The sequence below is a fragment of the Conger conger genome, chromosome 6 (genome assembly GCF_963514075.1).
Source record: "Conger conger chromosome 6, fConCon1.1, whole genome shotgun sequence".
NCBI lineage: Eukaryota > Metazoa > Chordata > Actinopteri > Anguilliformes > Congridae > Conger > Conger conger.
In genome coordinates, this window is record NC_083765.1 from 6,429,127 (window position 1) to 6,456,934 (window position 27,808).

At 44.5% G+C, this 27,808-nt stretch overlaps 3 protein-coding genes and 1 non-coding gene across 6 annotated transcripts; 1 reads left to right on the forward strand and 3 right to left on the reverse strand.

Annotated features, from left to right (window-relative positions):
• Positions 1-328: 328 nt before the first annotated feature.
• Positions 329-5,496, reverse strand: LOC133130825 (zinc finger protein 665-like). Its single transcript, XM_061245705.1, has 4 exons — positions 5,250-5,496; positions 1,791-3,801; positions 1,287-1,621; positions 329-1,118 (listed from the first exon to the last, which is right to left on the reverse strand). The coding sequence occupies exons 1-4, from the start codon at positions 5,410-5,412 to the stop codon at positions 466-468; spliced, it is 3,162 nt and encodes a 1,053-aa protein (XP_061101689.1). The 5' UTR covers positions 5,413-5,496; the 3' UTR covers positions 329-465.
• Positions 5,497-8,444: 2,948 nt separating this feature from the next.
• Positions 8,445-8,517, forward strand: trnar-ccu (transfer RNA arginine (anticodon CCU)). Its single transcript has one exon. It is a non-coding gene; the product is annotated as a tRNA-Arg (tRNA).
• Positions 8,518-12,039: 3,522 nt separating this feature from the next.
• LOC133130827 (oocyte zinc finger protein XlCOF6-like) lies at positions 12,040-21,883 on the reverse strand. Of its 3 annotated transcripts, none has more exons than XM_061245709.1 (5): positions 20,790-21,134; positions 20,105-20,247; positions 19,168-19,270; positions 18,084-19,007; positions 12,040-14,326 (listed from the first exon to the last, which is right to left on the reverse strand). In XM_061245709.1, exons 1-5 carry the CDS (start codon positions 21,067-21,069, stop codon positions 13,827-13,829), a joined length of 1,950 nt encoding a protein of 649 aa, XP_061101693.1. In that variant the 5' UTR covers positions 21,070-21,134; the 3' UTR covers positions 12,040-13,826. The 3 variants fall into 3 exon arrangements, with proteins under 3 accessions (XP_061101693.1, XP_061101694.1, XP_061101692.1); XM_061245710.1 differs by lacking the exon at positions 12,040-14,326 and adding an exon at positions 21,715-21,883 and having other exon boundaries at positions 17,348-19,007; positions 20,790-20,959; XM_061245708.1 differs by lacking the exon at positions 12,040-14,326 and having other exon boundaries at positions 17,348-19,007.
• Positions 21,884-23,864: 1,981 nt separating this feature from the next.
• Positions 23,865-27,305, reverse strand: LOC133130829 (uncharacterized). The gene is made up of 4 exons (XM_061245715.1): positions 26,968-27,305; positions 26,300-26,442; positions 25,363-25,465; positions 23,865-25,202 (listed from the first exon to the last, which is right to left on the reverse strand). The coding sequence occupies exons 1-4, from the start codon at positions 27,245-27,247 to the stop codon at positions 24,673-24,675; spliced, it is 1,056 nt and encodes a 351-aa protein (XP_061101699.1). The 5' UTR covers positions 27,248-27,305; the 3' UTR covers positions 23,865-24,672.
• Between the last annotated feature and the right edge of the window lie 503 nt (positions 27,306-27,808).

Below are 27,808 nucleotides of genomic sequence, written 5' to 3' on the forward strand. Positions count from 1 at the left end.
ATTTTTGCGGGTCAACCAGTGCCAACTATTGGCCAGTGAGAGGAGATGGGTGCTCAACCAGCTCAGAGTAATGTGACAAACAAACATTTAGCCCCCCCCCCCCCCCAAAAAAAAAACTACCACTTTTCGTCACAAAGGTGTCCCGGAAATTATTTCAGTTTATCCCAAACACATTATTTATCACATTGGGATGCCGTTATGCCTGGAGTCCTAATTGTGAGAAAGTATGTGTGCCCGGGTTTCTCTCCTGTGTGAGTAACCTGGTGAGTTTTAAGACTGCCACTCTGGGGGAAAGACTTTCCACACTGCTCGCAAGCAAATGGTTTCTCTCCGGTGTGAATCCTTTGGTGAGATTTAAGAGCACCTAGTTGGGTGAAGCTCTTCCCACACTTGTTGCAGCAGTGCGGTTTCTCCCCTGTGTGGACACGCTGATGTTGCTTAAGAGAACTGAGATGGGCAAAGCTCTTATCGCACACTGTGCAACTGAAGCATTTCCCTCCTGTGAGTAATCTGGTGAGATTTAAGATGACCTAGTTGGGCAAAGCTCTTCCCACAGTCATTGCAGCAGTGTGGTTTGCTTCTTGTGTGGACTCTCTGATGAGTTTGAAGATGGCACTTCCGGGAAAAGCACTTTCCACACTGCTCACAAGTGAAGGGTTTTTCTCTGGTGTGGATCCTTTGGTGAGATTTAAGAGTACCTAGTGTGGCAAAGCTCTTCCCACAGTCATTGCAGCGGTGTTGTTTGCCTCTTGTGTGGATTCTCTGATGAGTTTGAAGATGGCACTTCCGGGAAAAGCACTTTCCACACTGCTCACAATTGAAGGGTTTCTCTCCTGTGTGAGTAACCTGATGAATTTTAAGATGGCACTTGTTGGAAAAGCACTTTCCACACTGCTCACAAGTGAACGGTTTCTCACCGGTGTGAGTAACCTGATGAGTTTTAAGATTGCACTTGTTGGAAAAGCACTTTCCACACTGCTCACAAGTGAACGGTTTCTCACCGGTGTGAGTAACCTGATGAGTTTTAAGATTGCACTTGTTGGAAAAGCACTTTCCACACTGCTCGCAAGCAAATGGTTTCTCTCCGGTGTGGATCCTTTGGTGAGATTTAAGAGCACCTAGTTGGGTGAAGCTCTTCCCACACTTGTTGCAGCAGTACGGTTTCTCCCCTGTGTGGACACGCTGATGTTGCTTAAGAGAACTGAGATGGGCAAAGCTCTTATCGCACACTGTGCAACTGAAGCATTTCCCTCCTGTGTGAGTAATCTGGTGAGATTTAAGATGACCTAGTTGGGAAAAGCTCTTCCCACAGTCATTGCAGCAGTGTGGTTTGCTTCCTGTGTGGACTCTCTGATGAGTTTGAAGATGGCACTTCCGGGAAAAGCACTTTCCGCACTGCTCACAAGTGAAGGGTTTCTCGCCTGTGTGAGTAACCTGATGAGTTTTAAGATTGCACTTGTTGGAAAAGCACTTTCCACACTGCTCACAAGTGAACGATTTCTCACCGGTGTGGATCCTTTGGTGAGTTTTAAGAGTACCTGGTGTGGCAAAGCTCTTCCCACACTTGTTGCAGCAGTGCGGTTTCTCCCCTGTGTGGACACGCTGATGTTGCTTAAGAGAACTGAGATGGGCAAAGCTCTTATCGCACACTGTGCAACTGAAGCATTTCCCTCCTGTGAGTAATCTGGTGAGATTTAAGATGACCTAGTTGGGCAAAGCTCTTCCCACAGTCATTGCAGCAGTGTGGTTTGCTTCTTGTGTGGACTCTCTGATGAGTTTGAAGATGGCACTTCCGGGAAAAGCACTTTCCACACTGCTCACAAGTGAAGGGTTTTTCTCTGGTGTGGATCCTTTGGTGAGATTTAAGAGTACCTAGTGTGGCAAAGCTCTTCCCACAGTCATTGCAGCGGTGTTGTTTGCCTCTTGTGTGGATTCTCTGATGAGTTTGAAGATGGCACTTCCGGGAAAAGCACTTTCCACACTGCTCACAATTGAAGGGTTTCTCTCCTGTGTGAGTAACCTGATGAATTTTAAGATGGCACTTGTTGGAAAAGCACTTTCCACACTGCTCACAAGTGAACGGTTTCTCACCGGTGTGAGTAACCTGATGAGTTTTAAGATTGCACTTGTTGGAAAAGCACTTTCCACACTGCTCACAAGTGAACGGTTTCTCACCGGTGTGAGTAACCTGATGAGTTTTAAGATTGCACTTGTTGGAAAAGCACTTTCCACACTGCTCGCAAGCAAATGGTTTCTCTCCGGTGTGAATCCTTTGGTGAGATTTAAGAGCACCTAGTTGGGTGAAGCTCTTCCCACACTTGTTGCAGCAGTACGGTTTCTCCCCTGTGTGGACACGCTGATGTTGCTTAAGAGAACTGAGATGGGCAAAGCTCTTATCGCACACTGTGCAACTGAAGCATTTCCCTCCTGTGTGAGTAATCTGGTGAGATTTAAGATGACCTAGTTGGGAAAAGCTCTTCCCACAGTCATTGCAGCAGTGTGGTTTGCTTCCTGTGTGGACTCTCTGATGAGTTTGAAGATGGCACTTCCGGGAAAAGCACTTTCCGCACTGCTCACAAGTGAAGGGTTTCTCGCCTGTGTGAGTAACCTGATGAGTTTTAAGATTGCACTTGTTGGAAAAGCACTTTCCACACTGCTCACAAGTGAACGATTTCTCACCGGTGTGGATCCTTTGGTGAGTTTTAAGAGTACCTGGTGTGGCAAAGCTCTTCCCACACTTGTTGCAGCAGTGCGGTTTCTCCCCTGTGTGGACACGCTGATGTTGCTTAAGATAACTGAGATGGGCAAAGCTCTTATTGCACACTGTGCAACTGAAGCATTTCCCTCCTGTGTGAGTAATCTGGTGAGATTTAAGATGACCTAGTTGGGCAAAGCTCTTCCCACACTCGTTGCAGCAGTGCGGGTTCTCCCCTGTATGGAATCTCTGATGCTGCTTAAGAACATGGAGATAGCCAAAGCTCTTATTGCATACTGTGCAACTGAAGCATTTCCCTCCTGTGTGAGTAACCTGATGAGTTTTAAGATGGCACTTCTTGAAAAAGCACTTTCCACACTGCTCACAAGTGAACGGTTTCTTCCTGCTGTGAACCTGCTTGTGCTTCTCCAGGATACTGGAGGAAGTGAAACCCTTGCCGCACTCTGAACAGCTGAACCGTTTCCCCGCACTGTGCTGCTCCTCGTGCGTCTTCAGTTCAAGAGCGTCCGGGAACGTCTTCCCACAGCGTGTGTAGATGAACTCCTCCTCCTGTCCCTCAGTTCTGCAGGGACTCTTTGCTTCTGCTGACGTGTCAGAACTTGCCTCACACGGGGCGCTTCCAACACACTGTCCTGGAGAACCCAGAGGGAACGGCGAAATGTCATCAGCAGGTCTACCAATGCTCATCTCCTCAAGAGGGCAGCCATTCTGTTTCTGCTCGAGATGTGATGCTGACCCCTCGTCCTTCTCTGAGTGTGGCCTCTGAGAATCTCTGTAATGTGGAGGAGAGAAGTTGTCGTCTAAGCTGGTGTCTCCATGCTCCAACGTTCTTGCACCTGGCCTGTTTCTATTCTGAGAAATTTCCAAGCCGTTGGCCTCACTCCACACAGCCTGGAGCTCCAGCCCCAAGTCTGCGGACTCCAGCAGGGGGAGCGTGGGGGTGAGGGGGTGCTCCTCTGGCTCCTGTTTGAGTTCTGCTTTCAGCTCCTTTTCTGGGGCTCCTGCAGGGCAGGGCTGCATGTGCCGCTCCTCCTCCTTATAGAGGGGCCCTTCACCACCATTAGCAGCAGCTGCCCCTGAAGTGCCTGCACAAAAATACAGATATCTTGAAATCTCAATTGCAGGTAATTGGTAATATGTCACCATTTGACCGCTTGAAGTCCTTAGCAACCATAACCAGTTATGACTAATTACAAACATACCATTATTAATCCATCCATTATCTGAACCCACTTATCCTGAACAGGGTCGCAGGGGGGCTGGAGCCTATCCCAGCATACATTGGGCGAAAGGCAGGAATACACCCTGGACAGGTCACCAGTCCATCGCAGGGCACACACACACCATTCACTCACTCACTCACTCACTCACTCACTCACACAATTTAGACTCTCCAATCAGCCTAACATGCATGTCTTTGGACTGTAGGAGGAAACCGGAGTACCCGGAGGAAACCCACACAGACACAGGGAGAACAGAGAAGCCCCGGCCGACAGGGATTTGAACCCAGGACCTCCTTGCTGTGAGGCGGCAGTGCTACCCACAGCACCATCCATGCCGCCCCCCATTATTAATCCCCATGGGATATTACCACAGGTATTCTCCTCACTGATCTTCTGTTCCACCTGTGATTGGCTGCAACTGGCCAGGATGCACCTGACCACAATTTGGAGAGCCACAGTAAAGGGTCTGAATACTTACTTTTTTTAAATAAATGTGCATACATTTCCAAAAACACCTTTTCACTTCATCACTATGACACTGCCCATGAAAATTAAACCTTCAACACAAAGTGTGCCAAAAGAGAAGGGGTCTGAATACATTCTGAAGCCACTGTATTGTATTGTAATGTATTTCAATTTACATGATAAACTATTTGTATGCAGCAAGTCATTGCTAGAGACTGTGGTTTGAAATTAATTCTTTTTTTAAAGGTTGGTGAGGGTGGAAGCAGTAATAGATTAAACCCTGTTTAAAAAGTGGAATAGTCCACAGTGACTATACTGGTAATTGCAATTTCAGATAAAAGGGGCGTTACAGGTATGTAGAAATGTATGAAGTTAGGATAGTTGAAAGTGCTGCATAGACAAAATCCACGAGAACCAAAGCGAACTCTTTCTAGGATGTAACTTCAATATACCTGAGGTACAGAAACGTTTTACATTTCTGACATTGGTTTCCGGAAGTGTATATGTGCCAAAAAAGATTTTTAAAATCGCATTTCGTGTCCTGACACGTTTTCCGTGGCCATAACCGGGGAGCTTTAAATGGCTCTACCGGCAAACTGAAATTGAGCATGAAGTTCAAATGTTCAGGAACTGTAGAACTCCCCATTGTGGACCAACACACAGAAAAAGGAAAAAACGAAACAAAACAAAAAACAAGAGGTGCTGTGTTGCAACCTCCCGGAGTTGGTATGAAATGATGCTTCCAGGCTACCTCTCTGCAAATAAACAGCTACGATTAGCAACAAAACTGATTTCTCGTGAAAAGAGCGACCATTACATGTATGCGAAGCCGGTGTACAACTCACGTCTTAGTGATTCTCTGAATTCATCGCAAACCTGAACTTCAAATGAGAGGTTTAGTGAATTCCCCGGCATCCTCTCTCCGTATCCTCGCACAGCCCTGAGCTCTCCCTCCATCAGCAGTAACTTCTTGTTTAGCGCTTCGTTTTCTCTTTGGCTTCTGCACATCTCCAATCGCAATGCAGCAGACCCCTCATCGACTAGTTTACAAATTTCTGTTACAGCCGTTTTTGCTAAAACCTCCAGAATGGAGGCCACCTGAACCTGAAAAGAAGCACAAGACGACATTTCTTGGAAATCACTGTAACTAATCTAGAAACAACAGATGTGTCCACCAGTCCAGTGGACAAACTGTGCGAGAGTGTCTTCTTCTTTGATCTTATTGAGCGAGCCCACAGCACGTTACGGTGCATATTGCCACCTACTGTACCGGAGTGTCACTTCACAATTGTTATCAGTGGTTCCTAAACTCGGACCTAGAGTACCCCTGTGTATGTGTATGTTTTTGTTCCAACCCCAATTGCCATTGAATAATTAGAACAATCCTGCTTAATTAGGTGTTTGTCATCTTAATATGTATTATTCACACAAACAGCAGACAAACAGTTTCTCCCTTCTGTGAGAGACCAACATTGTAGACCAACATTGCTTCTCTGAATTCATCGCAAACCGGAACTTCAAATGAAAGGTTTAGAGAAATGATCGGCGTTCCCTCTCCGTATCCTCGCACATCCCTGAGCTCTCCCTCCCTCCGTCAGCAGTAACTTCGTTTTTAGCGCTTCGTTCTCTATCTGGCTTCTGCTCATCCCCAGTCGCAGGCAGCAGACCCATCGTCATCTAGTTCAGTAATTTCTACTACCGCCATTTTCGCTAAAACCTCCAAGATGGAGGCCGCCTGAACCTGAAAAGAAGGGAAAGACGACATTTCTTGCAAATTACGAACGAGCAAGACACAACAACCGCGTATGAAACACTCCTGTGAACATACAGTTGGAGGCGGATCTGCTTCTTGTTTGGGTTTATTCAGGATGAAGACACTTTAAGTTGCAGACTGCCACCTACTGACCTTCCACATCCCTCCTCTCCCAACCCAACTATCCCCTCCAAGTTCCATCCCCGTCCAACCTCATCGACACAGCCTTTCACTCTCTGGATAATATTTTGTGCACTGCACAAGTACATGGTCAACATTTCCTTTGACGTTGCATTCCTCACACATATCTGAATTGAGCCCTGTCCGATCCAATATCGTCACGATAATGATCTTTTCTCTTCTGTACATCCTTTCAGACTGCGTGCCATTTAATTGATTTCTGTGTTATAGTATCTCCGTCCTTTACGTTCATGATCCCATTTACTTTGGCATATGTCCATTATTTTAGCTTAATTAAAGCCTTTCCTTCACCCCTCCCAAATGGTCTGTGGAAGATTTCATTTTCTCTCCCTCTTTCGGTCAGCACTCTCAATCTCAATCCCATCTACACCTGCAGGGAATCAATAATATTGTTGTAGTTTTTAACAATATCGTGAATCTGGTGATAAAACAATAATAATATATACCTTTTTTTGCATTCAACTGACTGGGATGTGAAGCATTGCTTGGAGAAAGGTGTTGTGTATTTGTTTGCTCGTGACAAACCAACATGTTTGGCACCAACAATCATTCCACGGTCAAAGTCTCTTAGATCACATTTATTCCCCATTCTGACATTTGGTCTAAAAAAAAGCTGAACCTCTTGACCACATCTGCATTCTTTTGTGCATTTAGTTTCTGCCACATGATTGGCTGATTAAACATGAGCATTAACAAGCTGGTGTCAAACTCTACCTAATAAAGTGATCGTTGAGTGTGTAGTGTTATCATAACTGTATACGGATGCTAATTTACTGCATCCAGCCATTCAAAACCTGACTTCAAGTGACTGTAAAAGGCCTGGAAATAGTTGAAATAACTGTAAATTACCACAGAGGGATGTATCCACTTCACATCCTCCAAAAGTCAATTCAAGGTAATGTAGATAACGATTATAATATACATTTCAAGTCGTACATAAAATCTGTATTGAAACCAATATCAGGGCTACATTCACCCCTGGCAAAATGTAGCAAAACTTTTATTTAAACAGAAACGGTGATGTGCTGAACACCCTGTTGCAAACCGTGGGCGGACTGACTGACATAGTACGGTTTGCTCCAATGGTGTCTGAGAAGGTGTTCTCTGGCATAGGCCTACATTATTATTGATTCAGGCTACACCCCCGACACACAAACGGGAGCAAACATACCTCAAAGCCGTTATAAAACGTTGCACACCATTGGGAGAAAACATATGGTTCAACACAAAAACTGTAGCAAAATATTTTCAGATTGAACATGCCCTAGGATTGTATGGGTGTGGTCTGTACCACCTCACAACCCCACCTCCCTCCTCAACTCCTCCCAAATTGTACCACCCACAAGTGAAATTGCATTGGAGAAAGAGGGGGACTGGGAGATAGATAAAGTTGGGAGAGGGATTAAAAGCTGAAAAATAGCTATACGCAAACTCCACACAGTTAGGGTTTGAAGCCAGGATGTCTTTGTTGTGAAGCAAAGTTTTTATGGGTTAAGGTCTGTAGCGTAGTGGTTAAGGCAAATGACTGGGACCCGCAAGGCCGGTGGTCCAATCCTCAGTGTAGCCACAATAAGATCCGCACAGCCGTTGGGCCCTTAAACCTGCTTTGCTCGAGGGGAGGATTGTCTCCTGCTTAGTCTAACCAACTGCAAGTTGCTTTGGATAATAGCGTCAGCCAAATGACACGTAATGTTATGCACTGCTACAAATCTCTCTATAAAAAATCTCTCCATGGAAATCTCATGAATCAATGTGAGGAGATAAGCAGTGAGAAGCAGTGAGACTAAAACATGCTTCACTCATTAAATCAGGTCCCTCTTGATGTCATACATGAGCTGGACCCAATAGCTAAGAGTCTTCAGCCATTTCACTCCAGCCATTTCATCCCCACATAGGAATAGATGGAAATGTTTAGACTGATTTGAATGGATATTGCAATGCTCTTCTCTGATTTTCCTGATGCTGACTGCATCCCATCATAACCTCATACAATGTAGTCTGAATCCATTCACAGATTTACCTTTCATGTCTTTGTTATATCATGAGGGCCCCAGCCATAGCCTCTCATAGATGGAGTGACCACAGTGCCCCAGTGGCCTAATGGATAAGGCACTGGCCTCCTAAGCCAGGGATTGTGGGTTCGAGTCCCATCTGGGGTGAATCTGTCTTTTGCTTGCCGGTGATCCGAATGTCATTAACAAACCCTTCCCTGCGAGGGCATATTTAATAAAACTGCCTTTACAATTGGTAGAATGGTGTCATTGGAAACCTCAGATAAACGCTGTCGAGGACCTGGCCCTAGGCCCGCCTGATGAGAGATTGACAGAAGATGGGTTAGGCAGGAATGCATTGTTAACCCCTCGCACACGCCAATGGGGTAGGAGTAAAAGCTCCCGTAAGAGGAGAAGTATATGGTACAAGATAAATGTACATGGATATATGGACACTGAGGAGTCTGAAGTCAGAGGACTTAGATTTAGGGTTTTAGAGAGCAAGGCTAAAGGTCTGACTGAGGCCATGCGTAGAATGTGTTCTAGCATGACCGTGGAAGATACTCAACATGCTGAACGGGTAATTGGTGACCTAGGGAGTTTGGCTTTCAAAGAAACGGTAGATGTGATAACATACTTAGTTGACATGTGTGGGCTTGCTCCTACAGGGGAGGAGCACAATGCCTGGCTAAAGCAAAAAGATGAGGAAAACAATGTAGATGATTGGGAGATCAAAGAGTATGAGGAGATGGAAAAATGTAGGAGAGATAAGGAAAATACCGAAGGTCAATACCGAAAGAAGATTAAGAGGCTTTAAGGGCCTTCCTGATTATAGCACAAATAATTTATCGGATAGATTCAAAGGACTAACAGTGGAGGAGTTAAATGATGAATTACACTCAGCTATTAGCTGGATGTCCTTTGTAGATCCCTTAAGGCGCCACAAAAAAGGGCACCTGAAGAGTGTATTGAGATGGTGGCAGGCACTAACTTCGGGCTTGCATGAGGTCAAGGTATGGAGAAAGTCAAGGAGAGACTATGAAATTGAGACAGACACCAGTGATGAATAGGTTCCTTAAAAAAAATATACAAAAGAGCTAGTGTTTTTCCACTCGTATATTGAGATGGTGGAAACTCCCAACCGGAGGGGCACATGAGATAAAGTATTGGGGAAACTTCCTTTGAGGTATGAGAAAATGACAGTGAGACAAACAAAGGTGATGAATATGTTCACTAAAAAAGTTGCAACGCACATTTATTTACGCATCAGGATTCATAGAGTAACTGGAATGGAAACAGAGCGAGGCAGGAGAGTGGTGCAGTGGAAGCGTGCTGGGCCCATAACCCAGAGGTCCAGGTTTCCCCGCACTGTGCTGCTCCTCGTGCGTCTTCAGTGTTAGAGCGTCCGGGAACGTCTTCCCAGAGTGCGCTGACCTCCTCTCCCTGGTGGGCTAGCGTTTAGGATTCTGTGCCATCACCACCGCAGCCTAGGTTCGATTCCCGGTCGGGGAATGTATCTCAGAGTAGCAATCTTGGGCTGACCCGGTCCCAAGCAAAACGGTCCCATGAGCAGTAGCCCCTCCTCAATCGATCAAGCGGTTTCTCTTACTCAGAACTCTGTTCTTCATGCATGGCACCAATTCTCTTATTTTCAGCACACCTACTTGCAGTTACTTTAAGCTCTTTGTATTCAAGAATATAAGAATCTGATTACTTATACAAGAGGATATGCAGCAAATGACCATTTATACAGTAAGATAAATTATGACAATAATAATAAAAACAGGTTTTATATATATATATATGTTTGTGTGTGTGTGTGTGTGTTCTGTACGTGATCTAAGTGACTTAGACTGTGGAATGATTGTTGGTGCCAGATGTGGTTTGAGTATCTCAGAAACTGCTGATCTCCTGGGATCTTCACAAAGTCTCTAGAGCTTGCAGAGAATAGTGCAAAAAAAACAAAAACTTCCAGTGAGCAGCAGTTCTGTGGGAAACGCCTTGTTAATGAGAAAGGTCCGAGGAGAATGGCAAGACTGGTCAAAGCTGACAGGAAGGTGACAGTAAACAACTTCTCTGAATATACAAGGCATCAAACATCCACGTGAATAGGCTACAGCAGCAAAGACTTTTAATAGGTCTAACAAAAAAAGTAACAAATACCTAATGAAGTGCTTACTGAGCGTATATCAAAAAATCCAATTTTTAACATCTTGTGTTGAATGATATGTGTTTGGTGAATAATTGTATTCTGTTTGTTCTATTTCCAGCCATGGGTTTTGTTGATAATTGGGGAATAGCAGTTTAACAATATATTGAAGGTGGTTTGCCAGGTAATAACATCTGCCAAAGCCCTGAGCTCTTTTTGAAAATATCAATATCTCGGTATGTGATGTTGCCTGAAGTGACCTTAAGAGGGCGTTTCTGAGTCACAGCACACAAAAATGTTTATTTGCTCAGGAAATATAGCTCATATGGCATTAACTGTGTCATTTGTGCAAAGCATTAATATGTGCCCACTTCTACAAACGTGCAGAGAGAAGCTGTCTACCAGTGGGAATTCCCACTGAACTATGCAAATATGTGTCATACGGCATGAATATCAGTAAGATAAAAAGCAAAAACATTTGTTTGAAATATCATCACGAGCTTGCAGAAAAACAGGAGCCCACCTAACCACAAAAGAGGGGGCCACACTGGATTAACCCCAGAGTTGAGAATTATTTATCTCGGTGCATGTGTTGGCTGCTATCATATATACAGGTGCACCTAAAAAAAAAAATAGAATATCGTGGAAAAGTAAACATTTTCCGTAATTTAATTCAAAAAGTGAAACTTTCATCAATTCTAGATTCATTACACAAAGTGAAATATTTCAAGCCTTTTGTGTTCGTTAAAGCATATCAAAAAATCCAACCGTCTATGGGAGAAATGTGTTTTTAACAATATCACGCACAATGCTGTATCTGGCTGTATTTTCAGTTACCATAAATTATATTTATAAATTTCTTATGTTGTATATATCGCTGTACGTGCCTTTATTCTTGTCATAGTTGGTGTTCTTGTCTGTATTTTCCATAGGTTATTTGAATCGTTGCTTTGCTGCCTAATGTTAGCATTAACTAGGCTGGGAACTCTTCCCACGGAAATACAATTTTACTACAAAAATTGTCGTAAAGTGTTGAATAATAGGCTTTCATTCCATCTGATGGAATCCAAGTACAAAAGCAGTGATCATCAGTAGGGCACAGAACAGCAAGCACACACTCACACACACACACACACACACACACACACACACACACACACACACACACACACACAGCGTGAGTAGAGCTGAACAAGCTGAGCACACACTTTGCACACACTTTCTTGTATATCACTTTTCGTGGCCTTGGTATCTCCCTCTGTCTGGGTACGGCTACATATTCTTCAGTCACGCCATAGTTGTTTTCTTGCTTCTGATTGGCTTTTACACCTCTCGTGATTTTTCATCCACATCTCAAAAACTTTTAACCAACTCCCCCTTAACATTTTACTTTCCAAAAATAACATTCCAGTGTTTACTTCAAGAAAGCTTTAAGAATTCCTTCCAGTGTTTTAAGGAAAAAACAGCAATAATACAATTCAGTGCAGTGTACTTCAGTGCTGAGAATATACAAAAAATAATCCAATACAGTGCAAACATCATACTTCAGTGTACTTCTTCAGTGTTGTATTAGTGCAGATACTGATACATAGAATAACACAAGATAAACATACTGATACATGAGATAAACATAGAATAACTAGGAATAACGAGGGGAAATATTCTATACTCTCAGTCTCTTCAAATAGTGCGACACGTTGCACTGAGCTAGATTGTTTCTACAAGCAGGGAATTCCTTCCAGGAAAAACAGCGATACTATTTTTCAATTTGTGGCGATACTATTTTTGTGGGTCAACCAGTGCCAACTATTGGCCAGTGAGAGGGGATGGGTGCTCAACTGGCTCAGAGTAATGTGACAAACAAACATTTAGCCCCCCCCCCCCAAAAAAAAACAACCACTTTTCGTCACAAAGGTGTCCCGGAAATTATTTCAGTTTATCCCAAACACATTATTTATCACATTGGGACGCTGTTATGCCTGGAGTCCTGATTGTGAGAAAGTATGTGTGCCCGGGTTTCTCTCCTGTGTGAGAAACCTGGTGAGTGTTAAGACTGCCATTCTGGGAGAAACACTTTGGTGAGATTTAAGAGCACCTAGTTGGGCGAAGCTCTTCCTACACTTGTTGCAGCAGTGCGGTTTTTACATTACTTTATTGGCATTTGGCAGACGCTCTTATCCAGAGCGACGTACAACAAAGTGCATACCCATAACCAGGGATAAGTTCGCTGAAAGACCCTAGAGGTAAGTACAATTTCAACTGCTACCTGTACAACAAAGAAAAGGACAAGGGCCTTTTTTTTTTTTTTTTTGAACAAACAAACAAACAGAGCAAAAGTCACCAAAGTTAACTATCCAAACACTGCTTACCTAGCCAACTAAAAGTACCGATACACAAAGCAAGTCACAGAGACAACAATTAAGGTTCACAGGGAGGTAGGGAGGGATGGGGAGAGGTGCTGCTTGAAGAGGTGCGTCTTCAGCTTGCGCTTGAAGGTGGGGAGAGATTCTATAGTTCTGACCTCAACGGGGAGTTCGTTCCACCACCGTGGAGCCAGAACAGACAGTAGTCGTGAGCGTGAGGTGGAGGTTCTGAGAGGGGGAGGTGCCAAGCGGCCTGTGGAGGCTGAACGAAGAGGTCTGGCAGGGGTATAGGGTCTGATGATTTTTTGCAGATAAGCTGGGGAAGACCCTTTAACTGCTTGGAAGGCTAGCACCAATGTTTTGAATTTGATGCGAGCCATGACAGGCAGCCAGTGGAGGGAAGTAAGCAGGGGGGTGACGTGTGAGTATTTGGGAAGGTTGAAGACCAGACGAGCTGCTGCATTCTGGATGAGTTGGAGGGGTCTGATGGCGGACGCTGGGAGGCCAGCCAAGAGGGAATTGCAGTAGTCCAGGCGGGACAGAACCATCGCTTGGACCAGGAGCTGGGTCGAGTAGGGGGTGAGAAAGGGGCGGATTCTCCGTATGTTGTATAGGAAGAACCTGCAAGACCGGGTCACCGCCGCAATGTTCTCGGAAAGGGACAGTCTGCTGTCCATCACCACGCCGAGGTTCCTTGCACTGGGTGACGGCGTGAGTGTGGTATCCCCGAGAGAAATGGAGAGATCCAGATGGGGAGAGGTATTCGCAGGGATGAATATCATTTCAGTCTTGCCTGGTTTCTCCCCTGTGTGGACACTCTGATGTTTCTTAAGAGAACTGAGATGGGCAAAGCTCTTATTGCACACTGTGCAACTGACACGTCTCTCTCCTGTGTGAGTAAACTGGTGAATTTTAAGATGGTTCTTCGAGGAGAAGCACTTTCCACACTGCTCACAAGTGAACAGTTATTTGCCGCACTCTGAACAGCTGAACCGTTTCCCCGCACTGTGCTGCACCTCGTGCGTCTTCAGTTCAAGAGCGTCCAGGAACGTCTTCCCACAGCGTGTGCAGATGAACTCCTCCTCTTGTCCCTCAGTTCTGTAGGGACTCTTTGCTTCTGCTGACGTGTCAGAACTTGCCGCACACGGGGCGCTTCCATGTGGAGGAGAGAAGTTGTCGTCTAAACTGGTGTCTCCATGCTCCAACGTTCTTGCACCTGGCCTGTTTTTATTCTGAGAAATTTCCAAGCTGTTGGCCTCACTCCACACAGCCTGGAGCTCCAGCCCCAAGTCTCTGGACTCCAGCAGGGGGAGTGTGGGGGTGAGGGGGTGCTCCTCTGGCTCCTGTTTGAGTTCTGCTTTCAGCTCCTTTTCTGGGGCTCCTGCAGGGCAGGGCTGCATGTGCAGCTCCTCCTCCTTACAGAGGGGTCCTTCACCACTGTTAGCAGCAGCTGCCCCTGAAGTGCCTGCACAAAAATAAAAGTGGAATAGTCATTGGTAATTGCAGTAAATGTTAGATTATAGGGGTGTTACAAATATGTAAAAGCTGGATAGTCTGACATAGTATTAACCAAACCCATGGAATATCAAAGATGAATCTTTCTAGAAAATGCAACTTAAACATGTCCAAGGTAGAGGGCCATCTCACAGTACATCCATCCATCCATTATCTTAACCCGCTTATCCTGAACAGGGTTGCAGGGGGGCTGGAGCCTATCCCAGCATACATTGGGCGAAAGGAAATGAAAGACAGGTCACCAGTCCATTGCAGGACACACACACACACACACACTTTAGACTCTCCAATCAGCCTGCATGTCTTTGTACTGTGGGAGGAAACCGGAGCACCAGGAGGAGAGAACATGAACATGCAAACTCCACACAGAGAGGCCCTGGCTGACCAGGATTTGAACCCAGGACCTCCTTGCAGTGAGGTGGCAGTGCTACCCACTGCACCATCCGCCCCACCCCTGTCACATTACAGAAGAGTCTATATGTGCCAAAAATGGTCAATTGAGGAACTGAATATTCTATGGATAATATCTCACCTAATGTTATTAGTAACGTGTTTTTATGTTTACACATTGAGAAAGTTCTCAAATCACTCATTTACAAATACAGTTACATGAAAATTATCTCCAAAACAAATAGATAAGTCAGCCGTTTTTATAAGCCAGATACGAAACATTTTATATGATACGTTCAAAATGCTCCCGACGTACATATTTCCAAAGAACCAGGGCTTTTCTTTCTGACGTTACGGACGCTGGGTGTCACATTTCGTGCCGTGACACCCAGCGAACTTTAAATGGCTCTACCGGCAAAACGAAATTGAAGTTCAAATTTTCAGGAATTTTATATTTCATCATTGTCGACCAACACACAAAAAAGAAAAGATCCAAGAGGTGCTGCGTTGCAACCTCCAGGAGTTGGCATGGACCGGCCCTTCCATGTAATAAGCCGTACAACTCACGTTTTTGTGTTTCTCTGAATTCACCGCAAACCGGAACATCAAATGAGAGGTTTAGAGAATTCCCCGGCGTCCCCTCTCCGTATCCTCGCACAGCCCTGAGCTCTCCCTCCATCAGCAGTAACATCGTTTTTAGCGCTTCGTTCTCTCTTTGGCTTCTGCACATGCCCAATCGCAAGGCAGCAGACCCATCGTCGACTAGTTTAGTAATTTCTGCGACAGCGGTTTTACTCAAAACCTCCATGATGGAAGACACCTGAACCTGAAAAGTCAACATTTACAGCAAATTACGTGAACAAGACAACATCCACGAAGTCCTGCGGACTCGCAGTGGGAGAGGACGTTCTTCTTTGAGTTTAAGAGATGCGACGCTAACGATAACACGCCTATCGCCACCTACTGTAGCAGTGTGTGTGATATGCCACAAGGAGAATGCACTGTCCTCCTAAATTAGGGATCGTAGGTTTGAGTCCCACCTCAGGTGGATTAGTTTTTTGCTTCTGGGTGATCCAATTTGTAAGATTATGTAATTTTTTTAAGAGCACTTAAAAAAAAAAAAAGAAATCTGGAGAAGTGGAAGTGTGCTGGGCCCATAAGCCAGAGGTCGATGGATCAAAACTATCCTGTGCTAAGCCAAACAAAAACAATTATTTACAAATATTACTCTCAAAGGAGGAGTTCTACAGAATAACTAGGAAGATCACAAACTGTAATGCGGTTAATTTGAAGGAACAAATGTGTATTATTTACATGCGTGTGCCAGTCCTCACAGGGCTTGGATGTTTGGTAGCACAGTAAACACCCCAGTAAAAGTCCCATTGCCGGTAATTGAGGAACAGGGAGGACGTAAATAATGAAGGAGCCGGGTATCTGATGAGTCTGACTTGTGGTACTGTGATGCGAGAACAGAAAAACCCAGATAAAGTAAGAACTGTACATAATGCAAACCGCTTGGTCTGCTCTCAGCCAAATACATGGGACATCACTGCCCTGAAGGAGCATTACAGCTTTGATTTTTGATATTTTTTTATTTTATTTTTTTATTTATTTATTTTTTCCAAAGATCCCCTAGTTTTCCCTCCTTCAAGTGAAAACACAGCAGCAGAACGAGAGGGGGAGTGGGTAAATAAAATAACAAATTTATACAGCAAAATACAAGTTGGCTGAGCAAACAGCTATGCCTCTCGCAGCCCATGCCAGCTAGTGCTCGAAGAAAGCAAGCAATTCATGAAACAGTAGAGACTACAGTAAAAATGTACACCGTCTCAGTTAAAATGGCATAGCGATCTTTTAATATGAACACCGGAAGTGCGATACAATGGTTGTCTTTATGAATAGCTGGCAGTTTTTCAGGTTGCCTGGAAGATTACATTATTGGCATTTGGCAGACACTCTTATCCAGAGCAATGTACAGTTGATTAGACTAAGCAGGAGACAATCCTGCCCTGGAGCAACGCAGTGCAGGGTTAAGGGCCTTGCTCAAGGGCCCAACGGCTGGGCGGATCTTATTGTGGCTACACCGGGATTAGAACCATCAAGCTTGTGTGTCCCAGTCATTTACCTGAACCACTACACTACAGGCCACAAGATAACCGACATAACTGAAACTAGATCCAAGCAGGCACAGAACAACGTTTCAAAACATATTGTTCAACACAGAAACCATAGCAAAACTTTTCAGATTGACCACAATTTTGTATCCACACCGTGGATTTGGTTGTATTTGGTTGTACTGTTGTATATACACTCAGTGAGCACCTTATTCGGTATTTATTACTTATACTTCTACTGCTGTAGCCTATCCACTTATGATGCGTTGTGTGTTCAGAGATGCTCTTCTGCATACCACTGTTGTAATGTGTGGTTATTAACGTTGCTGTCACGTGTTCCTGTCAGCTTTGACCAGTCTGACCATTTTCCTCTGACGACTCTCATTAACAAGGTGTTTGTCTGTCTGCAGAACTGCAGTTCACTATATTTAAAAAAAATTTTTTATAAGTAGGTGTAATGAAGTTAATCGCAAACACATTATTTACCGCCCTGGGATGTCGGGATGCTGTTAATTTGTAGTCCTGATTGTGAGAAAGTACGTAATGAAGAGAGTGATTCTGGCAGAAACCCCTGCAGCAGTGTGCAACTGAATGTTCCCCCCCCCGTGTGGACCCTCTGGTGAGATTTAAGATACGATTGCCGGGTTCAGAAGTGTGGTTTCTCTCCTGTGTGGACACTCTGGTGAGTTTTAAGATTCCAGAGATGGGCAAAGGTCTTCCCACACTCGGTGCAGCAGTGTGGTTTCTCTCCCGTATGGACACTCTGGTGAGCTTTAAGATTCCACAGATGGGCAAAGGTCTTCCCACACTCGGTGCACCCGTGCAGTTTCTCCCCTGTGTGGACACTCTGGTGAGATTTAAGGTTGCTGTTGGAGGAGAAGCCCTTTCCGCACAGCTCACAAGTGAACGGTTTCTCCCTGGTGTGGACCCTTTGGTGAGATTTAAGACTACCCAGTTGGGTGAAGCTCTTCCCACACTCATTGCAGCAGTGGGGTTTCTCTCCGGTGTGGACACTCTGATGCTGCTTAAGAACACTGGGATATGCAAAGCTCTTATTGCACACTGTGCAGCTGAAGCATTTCTCTCTGCTGTGAGTAACCTGGTGAATTTTAAGATTGCCCTTGTTAGAAAAACACTTTCCACACAACTCACAAATGAACGGTTTCTCTTTGGTGTGGACCCGTTGGTGAGTGTTAAGACTACCTAGTTGGGTGAAGCTCTTCCCACACTTGTTGCAGCAGTGCGGTTTCTCCCCAGTGTGGATTCTCTGATGTTGCTTAAGAACACCAAGTTGGGCAAAGCTCTTATCGCACACTGTGCAGCTGAAGAGTCTCTCTCCGGTGTGAGTAACCTGGTGAGTCTTAAGATGGCTCTTCAGGGAGAAGCACTTTCCACACTCCACACAAGCGTACGGTTTCTGCCCTGTGTGAGTGCTTTCGTGCGCTTTGAGGATGTGTGACTGGGAGAAGCTCTTGTCGCACACAGAGCAGCTGAACGGTTTCTTCCTGCTGTGAACCTGCTCGTGTGTCTTCAGTTCGAGAGCGTCCGGGAACGTCTTCCCACAGCGTGTGCAGACAAACTCCTCCTCCTGTCCCTCAGTTCTGCAGGGACTCTTTGTTCCTGTTGACGTGTCAGAACTCGCCTCACACGGGGCGCTTCCATCACACTCTCCTGGAGAACCCAAAAGAAATGACATCTCTTGTGAAAAATCATCAGGCGGCCCATTCGAACACTCTTTGTAGAGGGGGTGGCCATTTTGTTTCTGCTCGAGGTATGATGCTGACCCCTCGTCCTTTTCTGAGCGCAGCCTCCGAGAACCTCTGTAGCGCTTTGGAGAGGTGGTGTCATCTAACTGGGCGTCTCTAAGCGTCGAACATCTTCTGCGACGTCTCTGTTTTTCTGGAATCGTGCCTGAACTGGTGGCCTCACTCCACACAGACTGGAGCTCCAGCCCCAAGTCCACAGACAGGGGGAGTGTGGGGGTGAGAGGCTGCTCCTCTGGCTCCTGTTTGAGTTCTGCCTGCAGCTCCTTTTCTGGGTCTCCTGCAGAGCAGAGCGGCATGTGCAGCTCCTCCTCCTTGCAGAGGGGTCCTTCACCACCATTAGCAGCAGCTGCCCCTGAAGTGCCTGCACAAAAATACAGATATCTTGAAATCTCAATCTCTTACTTGGGTCATATGGCTACTTGACTGGATTTGGCTTGATGGTTTTACCAACTACAGTATTTACTCTTAAAAATTGTACCATAGCAATCCCCATGGGACAATAGTGCACGTGTTCTACTCACTGATTTTCTGTTCCGCCTGTGATTGGCTGCTCGTCGGATCCTCTTCCAGCCTATCCTCACTGAGCGGCAGAGATTCAGACCAATCTTGCTCCCCATCTACAGGCTGACAAACAGGAAGTGTGAAGATTCTGTGCATCAAGAAGCTCTGAACCTCAGAAAATCAAATCAAAGCCTTTAAGACCACGAGACCAGTGTTTCTTCCTCTGATCCTTTGGACCTGATCAAGACCACCATCATCATGTCATTTTATGACAGACACACACATGTAAACGCACAACGAGGCTAAATGCAACTTGAAGTCACATATTCATTATGTTTGAAATATGCAAAGATTTCTGAAGACCACAGAAACATTATATCTGCTCAGATTAAACCAAATGCCTCCAAACTTCAACTTGCAAAAAGACCTGCTAGATACTTCTAGAGCAACGAAGGGGTTTTTTGACGGCCAAAAAGTGGAAAATCCTTAACTGGCCCAGTCAATCATGGGATCTGAATCCAATTGAACATGCATTTTACATACTGAAGAGGAGACTGATACAAAAAGTCCCTGAAACTCAAAGTGTTACAGTACAGAACCAAAATAGCAAAACATGTGTCACTGTCCAATGAATTTCGGTGCTCACTGTATATTAAATTCTGACCGACATCCAGTAACAAAAATGGGATCTCATGTCCGGCCCCTAACATTACATTACATTATTGGCTTTTTGGCAGACGCTCTTATCCAGAGCGACGTACAGTTGATTTTACTAAGCAGGAGACGATCCTCCCCTGGAGCAATGCAAGGTTAAGGGCCTTGCTCAAGGGCCCAACGGCTGTGCGGATCATGTTGTGGCTACACTGGGATTAGAACCACCAACCTTGCGAGTCCCAGTAATTTACCTTAACCAATACGCTACAGGCCACCCCTAACCTTTTAAAAAAATGTAGCTACCTCGCGCTTTATATCCAAGGCAACAGGCCTATCCTCGATCTTCTCCACATGGACGTTCTGGTCATCTCTGGCGGGATGCGTGCGCAATCGCTCGCTCAAGACCATCTCTGCAGAGGAAATCCTTCCGTTCCCTGGAACATTAGCTGTTGGAGGCAAACGGGTCAATGACGTGCGAAACACATTCATGATATAAAAACATAAGTATTTCATTCATTTAAAAAAACCCCATGAATAAACAATACCAGCCTTCATGACATAATTATATTAAAAATGATTGTGAGCATTAGAAATGTAAGGAACTATTACACTTCAAAATGTCATACGGGATATCGGTCCGCACCAACATGCAAAAATCCTTCAAAAATTGCTAAAACAAAGACGTCTCTCTTGTGCATAATTGTACAGGTATTTATGTCAGCATATGAAAATATTATGAAACAATTATGATCAATTCAATAGATTTTTAGGCATCAAAGCCCTTTGTCCCGGCGCTGGAATTTTAATAAAATAATCTGGAGCAAATTCACAAAAGGAGGTAAAAGTAGCTTTTATTAGTAGTTTTAACCCATTTACTTTTTTCCTAGACTGGAAGCCCTAACTTATAGCTAACGCAAATAAACAGCAACGATTAACAACACAATATACAAGGTGCGACACACCTTGTGAAATAAGGTGTGTAACTCACGTCTTTGTGCTTCTCTGAATTCGTCGCAAAGCTGAACTTGAAATGACAGGTTTAGAGAAATGCCCGGCGTCCCCTCTTCGTTTCCTCGCACATCCCTGAGCTCTCCCTCCACCAGCAGTAACTTCGTTTTTAGCGCTTCGTTCTCTCTTTCGCTTCTGCACATCTCCCGTCTCAAGACAGCAGACCCATAATTGATTAGTTCAGTAATTTCTGCTACTGCCGTTTTCGCTAAGACCTCCATAATGGAGGCCACCTGAACCTTAAAAGCACAAATCGACATTTCTTGCTAAATATATTCGCTCTCTTGACAAAGCCGCGTATGAAACAGTTCAACGCACTCTCGCGTTGGGGCGAATCTTTTTCGTCTTTGAGTTTATTGGTGGTTATACTCGCGTTAAGGTGCATACCGCCACCTACTGACTTCCCATATCCCGTCTTCCAACCCAAGTATCCCTTCCAAGTTCCATCCCCGTCCAACGCTTTACCCTTTAACACCACCTTTCACTCTATGGATAATATTTTGCGCACTGCAAAAGAACACGTTCACACATCTGAACTATGTTTAGCCATCAAATATAAAGCTCAATTGAGCCCTGTAAGGTCCAATATGGTCTCGAAAATTACTTCTCTTCTGCACTTCATTTCACAAGTGACATTAATTTCTGTATATCATCGTATCTCCGTCCTTTCTTTATGATCCTATTTACTTTGCCATATGCCCATTATTTTAAAGCTCGATTAAAGCCTTTGCTTCGCCCCTCCCAAATGGCCTGTGCAATATTTAATTTTCTCTTCAATGCAGGGCCCTCTTTCTGTCAGCACCCTCATTCTCATCTACACCAACATGTGCAGGGAACCAATAATATTGTTGTTGTAGTTTTTAACAATATTCTGAATTTGGTGATAAAACTATAATAATATATACCTTTTTTGTGTGCATTTGGTTGATCATGACAAACCACCTTCTCTGGCACCAACAATATTCCACAGTCAAAGTCACTTAGATCACATTTATTCCCCCATTGGTCTAAAAAATGTGGTCTAAAAAAACAGCTGAACACCCGAAGCATTACGCCAACAGCTTAGTGCAAGCCATCTGCACAGGTGACTTCCCTGTTCTTCATGGCCTGAATCTATAAAAAAACAAAAAAACATGCTAGCCAGCTGAGCTAGTTTAGCACACACTGAATGTAAGCTTACCAATAAACAATTAAATGGTAATTACACAGCCATGACCATGGAGTTCAGTCCACGGGGAAGCATTGCTTTTCCCAGCAAGAAGGTAGTGGCAGTGTTAATACATCATTTGCACATTTATCAATGTATTGATTTGTCTGTACAGACATGGAGGTGACGGGCTAGTAAATTCTGACTCAGTTACTCCCTGATTGTGGGCAACCTCGCCGTCATGCATCCGGGTCAATTACACACACTGCAATATCGCATAATGCCTTTTAGCAGGTCCGCCGTTTCCCCATGTGCGACCCAGCGTCACGTTCCCTTTGTCTGCGGATGTCGCCAGCCCGTGTGTCCCTAACTCGTGTCGGAATGGAGGGGTGCGTGTGCATAACAACAGGAGCTACAGCTGCCACTGCGAGAGACGTATGTCACAGCGCCCTCTGCTGGACCCGTCCACTCACGCACACGGATTCACATCATTGGCAGCTCTGGGAAGCACATAGAACACTGAAACAGAGACAGCGTCCTGGAAAGAAGCTCCATGTGTCAGTTGCAGTGTCCGTAGGCTGTAATGTTGACATTTATTTATTAGCAGGATTAGCAGATGGCACTTTTTTTTTTAGGAGTGTCCTACAAATGTCTCCATTAACTGTGACATAGCTAGAGAATCAGAAGGCTTTAGATTCAGATGTTGCAGGGGGCTTTCACAAGGTACTGCCGTTATAGCAGGTACACACTTTCAATCACACTGGGTAAATTACAAAAACACTGGGCGTTAGGCCAAACACAGGCACCAGGGTCCCTAAAAGCTGTTCGCGAATGAGCAACCATTAAATCTGACTAAAGGGGCTGACAAAACTTGTAGTAGCAAATAAACTAAAACAGGGAGAGTAGACTCCCACAAACACTATTCAGAATGAAAATAGAAGAGTAATCTAACAACGGGAGAGTTAGACTCCCACAAACTCTTCTCTTACTGAAAGTAAACTAATACTCTAACTAAGGGAGGGTTATACTCCCACAAACTCTTTTCTCAGCGCACCAGCGATACCGTTTATTATCTTTATTATTATTACACAGAAGCAGCGGAGTCCTGTGAGAGGATGGTTTATCAAGGGTGTGGTCTAATTGCACAGAAATGATTACACCTGTTAGTAAATGGGGTGAAAAGCCTGTCAACTGTCCAAACCACACGGTGGTCCAAACCGGTACTGCACCGTGACAATTCCTCCACAGATTTATCTGAAAAAGCAGCTCTCTGGCCCTAATGTTGGATGGATGGAGTGATCCAGCTCCACTGCTTCTGCGTTCATAGACACTGCTGCTTGAAAAGGAAGAAGGAAAGATGGACAATTTCCGCTATTTATGGCGCTCTTTTCCCCGCTAAAGCACTGGCACTACTCCGCACGCATTCCTGCTGATACTTGACCTGCGAAAACAAGGCAACACAACTGTGGAAATAGTGGAATCTATTGATCCTGATTTATCTGTCTCGTGCCCCAGCTCCCAGGGTTGTGATCGATAGCGCTTTGCCTCTTCGGGAGACGACGAAAAGTGCACACAAACCATCAGCATCGACCGCTTGCTCCGGCTGGCCAGTAAATATGCTTCGCTTATGTTAGCTTTAATAGTTGCACATAGATCATTACTGCCATCATAGTTCCAAATGTACACACAAGGCCCTTCTGGCTTGTTTATGGCCCTGGTGTGTAGTAAGTCATGATTGTATTAATCTGTCATTATTATAAATCCACCATGAGTGGATATAGAGCGTAGAGTAGGATAGGCGTATGATGCAATAGTAAAAGAGGTGGCAGGTTTTATAAGTGCAGAAGTGTTGTTTGTTTGAATAAGGAACTTGGAATTTATGTTACTAAATATTCAACTTTCTAAATGGGGTAACATTCTCTACAAAATAAGTAATCTTATTGGCAGGCGTGGAATAAACCTTTAGAGGGCCAACTCTCTGATTGATCCAAAGTGTGCTGGGGTCAGGGGTCATTTTTATTGACCTTTTTACTGATTGGCCCATTTGAAAATAATTATGACACACATGCATAATCACTAAAAAACCAAATAGTACAGGTGAGAAATTCAAGACTTCTCAAACATCTTATGTTGTGTGTTACATAATGGGTCATAGAACTAGGGATAGATAACCTCTTTTGACATGCCTTGCGTAACATTTCTGCATCTGTCTACAAACTCATATTGTTTAAACTCCTTATCACAAATATATTGTGGGGGAAGCGAGGACTAACTAATATGAATCCAGTGGTTTCATAATTACATATTCATAATTATTTACATATTTTAGTGTGGAAAGACAAGTTAGATCGCAGGCCAAGATTAGGGTTTCTCCCCAGTGTGGATTCTCAGATGTTGCTTAAGAACACCAAGTTGGGCAAAGCTCTTATCGCACACTGTGCAGCTGAAGAGTTTCTCTCCGGTGTGAGTAACCTGGTGAGTCTTAAGATGGCTCTTCAGGGAGAAGCACTTTCCACACTCCACACAAGCGTACGGTTTCTGCCCTGTGTGAGTGCTTTCGTGCGCTTTGAGGATGTGTGACTGGGGGAAGCTCTTGTCGCACACAGAGCAGCTGAACGCTTTCTTCCTGCTGTGAACCTGCTCGTGTGTCTTCAGTTCGAGAACGTCCGGGAACGACTTCCCACAGCGTGTGCAGACGAACTCCTCCTCCTGTCCCTCAGTTCTGCAGGGACTCTGTTCCTGTTGACGTGTCAGAACTCGCCTCACACGGGGCGCTTCCATCACACTCTCCTGGAGAACCCAAAAGGAATGACATCTCTTGTGAAAAATCATCAGGCGGCCCATTCGAACACTCTTTGTAGAGGGGGCGGCCATTTTGTTTCTGCTCGAGGTATGATGCTGACCCCTCGTCCTTCTCTGAGCGCAGCCTCCGAGAAGCTCTGTAGCGCCGTGGAGAGGTGGTGTCATCTAACTGGGCGTCTCTAAGCGTCGAACATCTTCTGCGACGTCTCTGTTTTTCTGGAATCGTTCCTGAACTGGTGGCCTCACTCCACACAGCCTGGAGCTTCAGCCCCAAGTCCACAGACAGGGGGAGTGTGGGGGTGAGAGGCTGTTCCTCTGGCTCCTGTTTGAGTTCTGCCTGCAGCTCCTTTTCTGGGTCTCCAGCAGAGCAGAGCGGCATGTGCTGCTCCTCCTCCTTGCAGAGGGGTCCTTCACCACCATTAGCAGCAGCTGCCCCTGAAGTGCCTGCACAAAAATACAGATATCTTGAAATCTCAATCTCTTACTTGGGTCATATGGCTACTTGACTGGATTTGGCTTGATGGTCTTACCAACTACAGTATTTACTCTTAAAAATTGTACCATAGCAATCCCCATGGGACAATAGTGCACGTGTTCTACTCACTGATTTTCTGTTCCGCCTGTGATTGGCTGCTCGTCGGATCCTCTTCCAGCCTATCCTCACTGAGCGGCAGAGATTCAGACCAATCCTGCTCCCCATCTACAGGCTGACAAACAGGAAGTGTGAAGATTCTGTGCATCAAGAAGCTCTGAACCTCAGAAAATCAAATCAAAGCCTTTAAGACCACGAGACCAGTGTTTCTTCCTCTGATCCTTTGGACCTGATCAAGACCACCATCATCATGTCATTTTATGACAGACACACACACGTATACGCACAACGAGGCTAAATGCAACTTGAAGTCACATATTCATTATGTTTGAAATATGCAAAGATTTCTGAAGTCCACAGAAACATTATATCTGCTCAGATTAAACCAAATGCCTCCAAACTTCAACTTGCAAAAAGACCTGCTAGATACTTCTAGAGCAACGAAGGGGTTTTTTGACGGCCAAAAAGTGGAAAATCCTTAACTGGCCGAGTCAATCACGGGATCTGAATCCAATTGAACATGCATTTTACATACTGAAGAGGAGACTGATACAAAAAGTCCCTGAAACTCAAAGTGTTACAGTACAGAACCAAAATAGCAAAACATGTGTCACTGTCCAATGAATTTCGGTGCTCACTGTATATTAAATTCTGACCGACATCCAGTAACAAAAATGGGATCTCATGTCCGGCCCCTAACATTACATTACATTATTGGCTTTTTGGCAGACGCTCTTATCCAGAGCGACGTACAGTTGATTAGACTAAGCAGGAGACGATCCTCCCCTGGAGCAATGCAAGGTTAAGGGCCTTGCTCAAGGGCCCAACGGCTGTGCGGATCATATTGTGGCTACACTGGGATTAGAACCACCAACCTTGCGAGTCCCAGTAATTTACCTTAACCAATACGCTACAGGCCACCCCTAACCTTTTAAAAAAATGTAGCTACCTCGCGCTTTATATCCAAGGCAACAGGCCTATCCTCGATCTTCTCCACATGGACGTTCTGGTCATCTCTGGCGGGATGCGTGCGCAATCGCTCGCTCAAGACCATCTCTGCAGAGGAAATCCTTCCGTTCCCTGGAACATTAGCTGTTGGAGGCAAACGGGTCAATGACGTGCGAAACACATTCATGATATAAAAACATAAGTATTTCATTCATTTAAAAAAACCCCATGAATAAACAATACCAGCCTTCATGACATAATTATATTAAAAATGATTGTGAGCATTAGAAATGTAAGGAACTATTACACTTCAAAATGTCATACGGGATATCGGTCCGCACCAACATGCAAAAATCCTTCAAAAATTGCTAAAACAAAGACGTCTCTCTTGTGCATAATTGTACAGGTATTTATGTCAGCATATGAAAATATTATGAAACAATTATGATCAATTCAATAGATTTTTAGGCATCAAAGCCCTTTGTCCCGGCGCTGGAATTTTAATAAAATAATCTGGAGGTAAAAGTAGCTTTTATTAGTAGTTTTAACCCATTTACTTTTTTCCTAGACTGGAAGCCCTAACTTATAGCTAACGCAAATAAACAGCAACGATTAACAACACAATATACAAGGTGCGACACACCTTGTGAAATAAGGTGTGTAACTCACGTCTTTGTGCTTCTCTGAATTCGTCGCAAAGCTGAACTTGAAATGACAGGTTTAGAGAAATGCCCGGCGTCCCCTCTTCGTTTCCTCGCACATCCCTGAGCTCTCCCTCCACCAGCAGTAACTTCGTTTTTAGCGCTTCGTTCTCTCTTTCGCTTCTGCACGTCTCCCGTTTCAAGACAGCAGACCCATAATCGATTAGTTCAGTAATTTCTGCTACTGCCGTTTTCGCTAAGACCTCCATAATGGAGGCCACCTGAACCTTAAAAGCACAAATCGACATTTCTTGCTAAATATATTCGCTCTCTTGACAAAGCCGCAGCTGCGTGAAGTTGGCAAATGTTGCTGGCCACAATTGGAGACTTCCGGTTCGCATTTATCAAAATAAAAGTTCGGTGAATAAAATTATTTATGAACTGTAATTTTGTCAATTTTAATTGTTAAATTAATACAGTTGGATATGATTGTGATGTATTTGCAGAGAATATACAATTGTGCACAAATTTCAATAAAAACTGTTTGCCACCTGTTGTTGCTGTCTGTCAGGTGTGGTATGGGCATGCATTGCCATAGACTGTCAGTTGCCACCCAGCTCATTTGCATAGCTCATAACTCAAAAACTAGAAATTGTTTCAAAATGAAAGTGGGTATACATTTGTTAGCTGGACCCTTATCTTTAATATTAAACAGTCCTTTCTGCAAAATCCTGTTCCGAGCAATTGTTGCTGTGTTTCTAGTGTGGGGTGGCCATACGTTGCTATTGACTGTCAGTTGCCACCCAGCTCATTTGCATAGCTCATAACTCAAAAACTATGAATTGTTTCAAAATGAAAGGGGGTATACA

Bases quoted from the DNA above. Each gene is read 5' to 3' on its own strand.
- LOC133130827 (XM_061245708.1), bottom strand. From the start codon at position 21,069: ATGTCGATTTGTGCTTTTAAGGTTCAGGTGGCCTCCATTATGGAGGTC. The intron at 20,248-20,789 runs GTGAGTTACACA...TGCCTCCAACAG, and splicing joins ATTCAGAGAAGCACAAAGAC to CTAATGTTCCAGGGAACGGA. The intron at 19,008-19,167 runs GTGAGTAGAACA...ATTTTTGTGCAG, and splicing joins ACAGGCGGAACAGAAAATCA to GCACTTCAGGGGCAGCTGCT.
- LOC133130825 (XM_061245705.1), bottom strand. From the start codon at position 5,412: ATGTGCAGAAGCCAAAGAGAAAACGAAGCGCTAAACAAGAAGTTACTG. The intron at 1,622-1,790 runs GTGCCATCTTCA...TGCCCATCTCAG, and splicing joins GGAAAGTGCTTTTCCCGGAA to TTCTCTTAAGCAACATCAGC. The intron at 1,119-1,286 runs GTCATCTTAAAT...TCACCCAACTAG, and splicing joins GAAGAGCTTTTCCCAACTAG to GTGCTCTTAAATCTCACCAA.
- LOC133130829 (XM_061245715.1), bottom strand. From the start codon at position 27,247: ATGTCGATTTGTGCTTTTAAGGTTCAGGTGGCCTCCATTATGGAGGTC. The intron at 26,443-26,967 runs GTGAGTTACACA...TGCCTCCAACAG, and splicing joins ATTCAGAGAAGCACAAAGAC to CTAATGTTCCAGGGAACGGA. The intron at 25,203-25,362 runs GTGAGTAGAACA...ATTTTTGTGCAG, and splicing joins ACAGGCGGAACAGAAAATCA to GCACTTCAGGGGCAGCTGCT.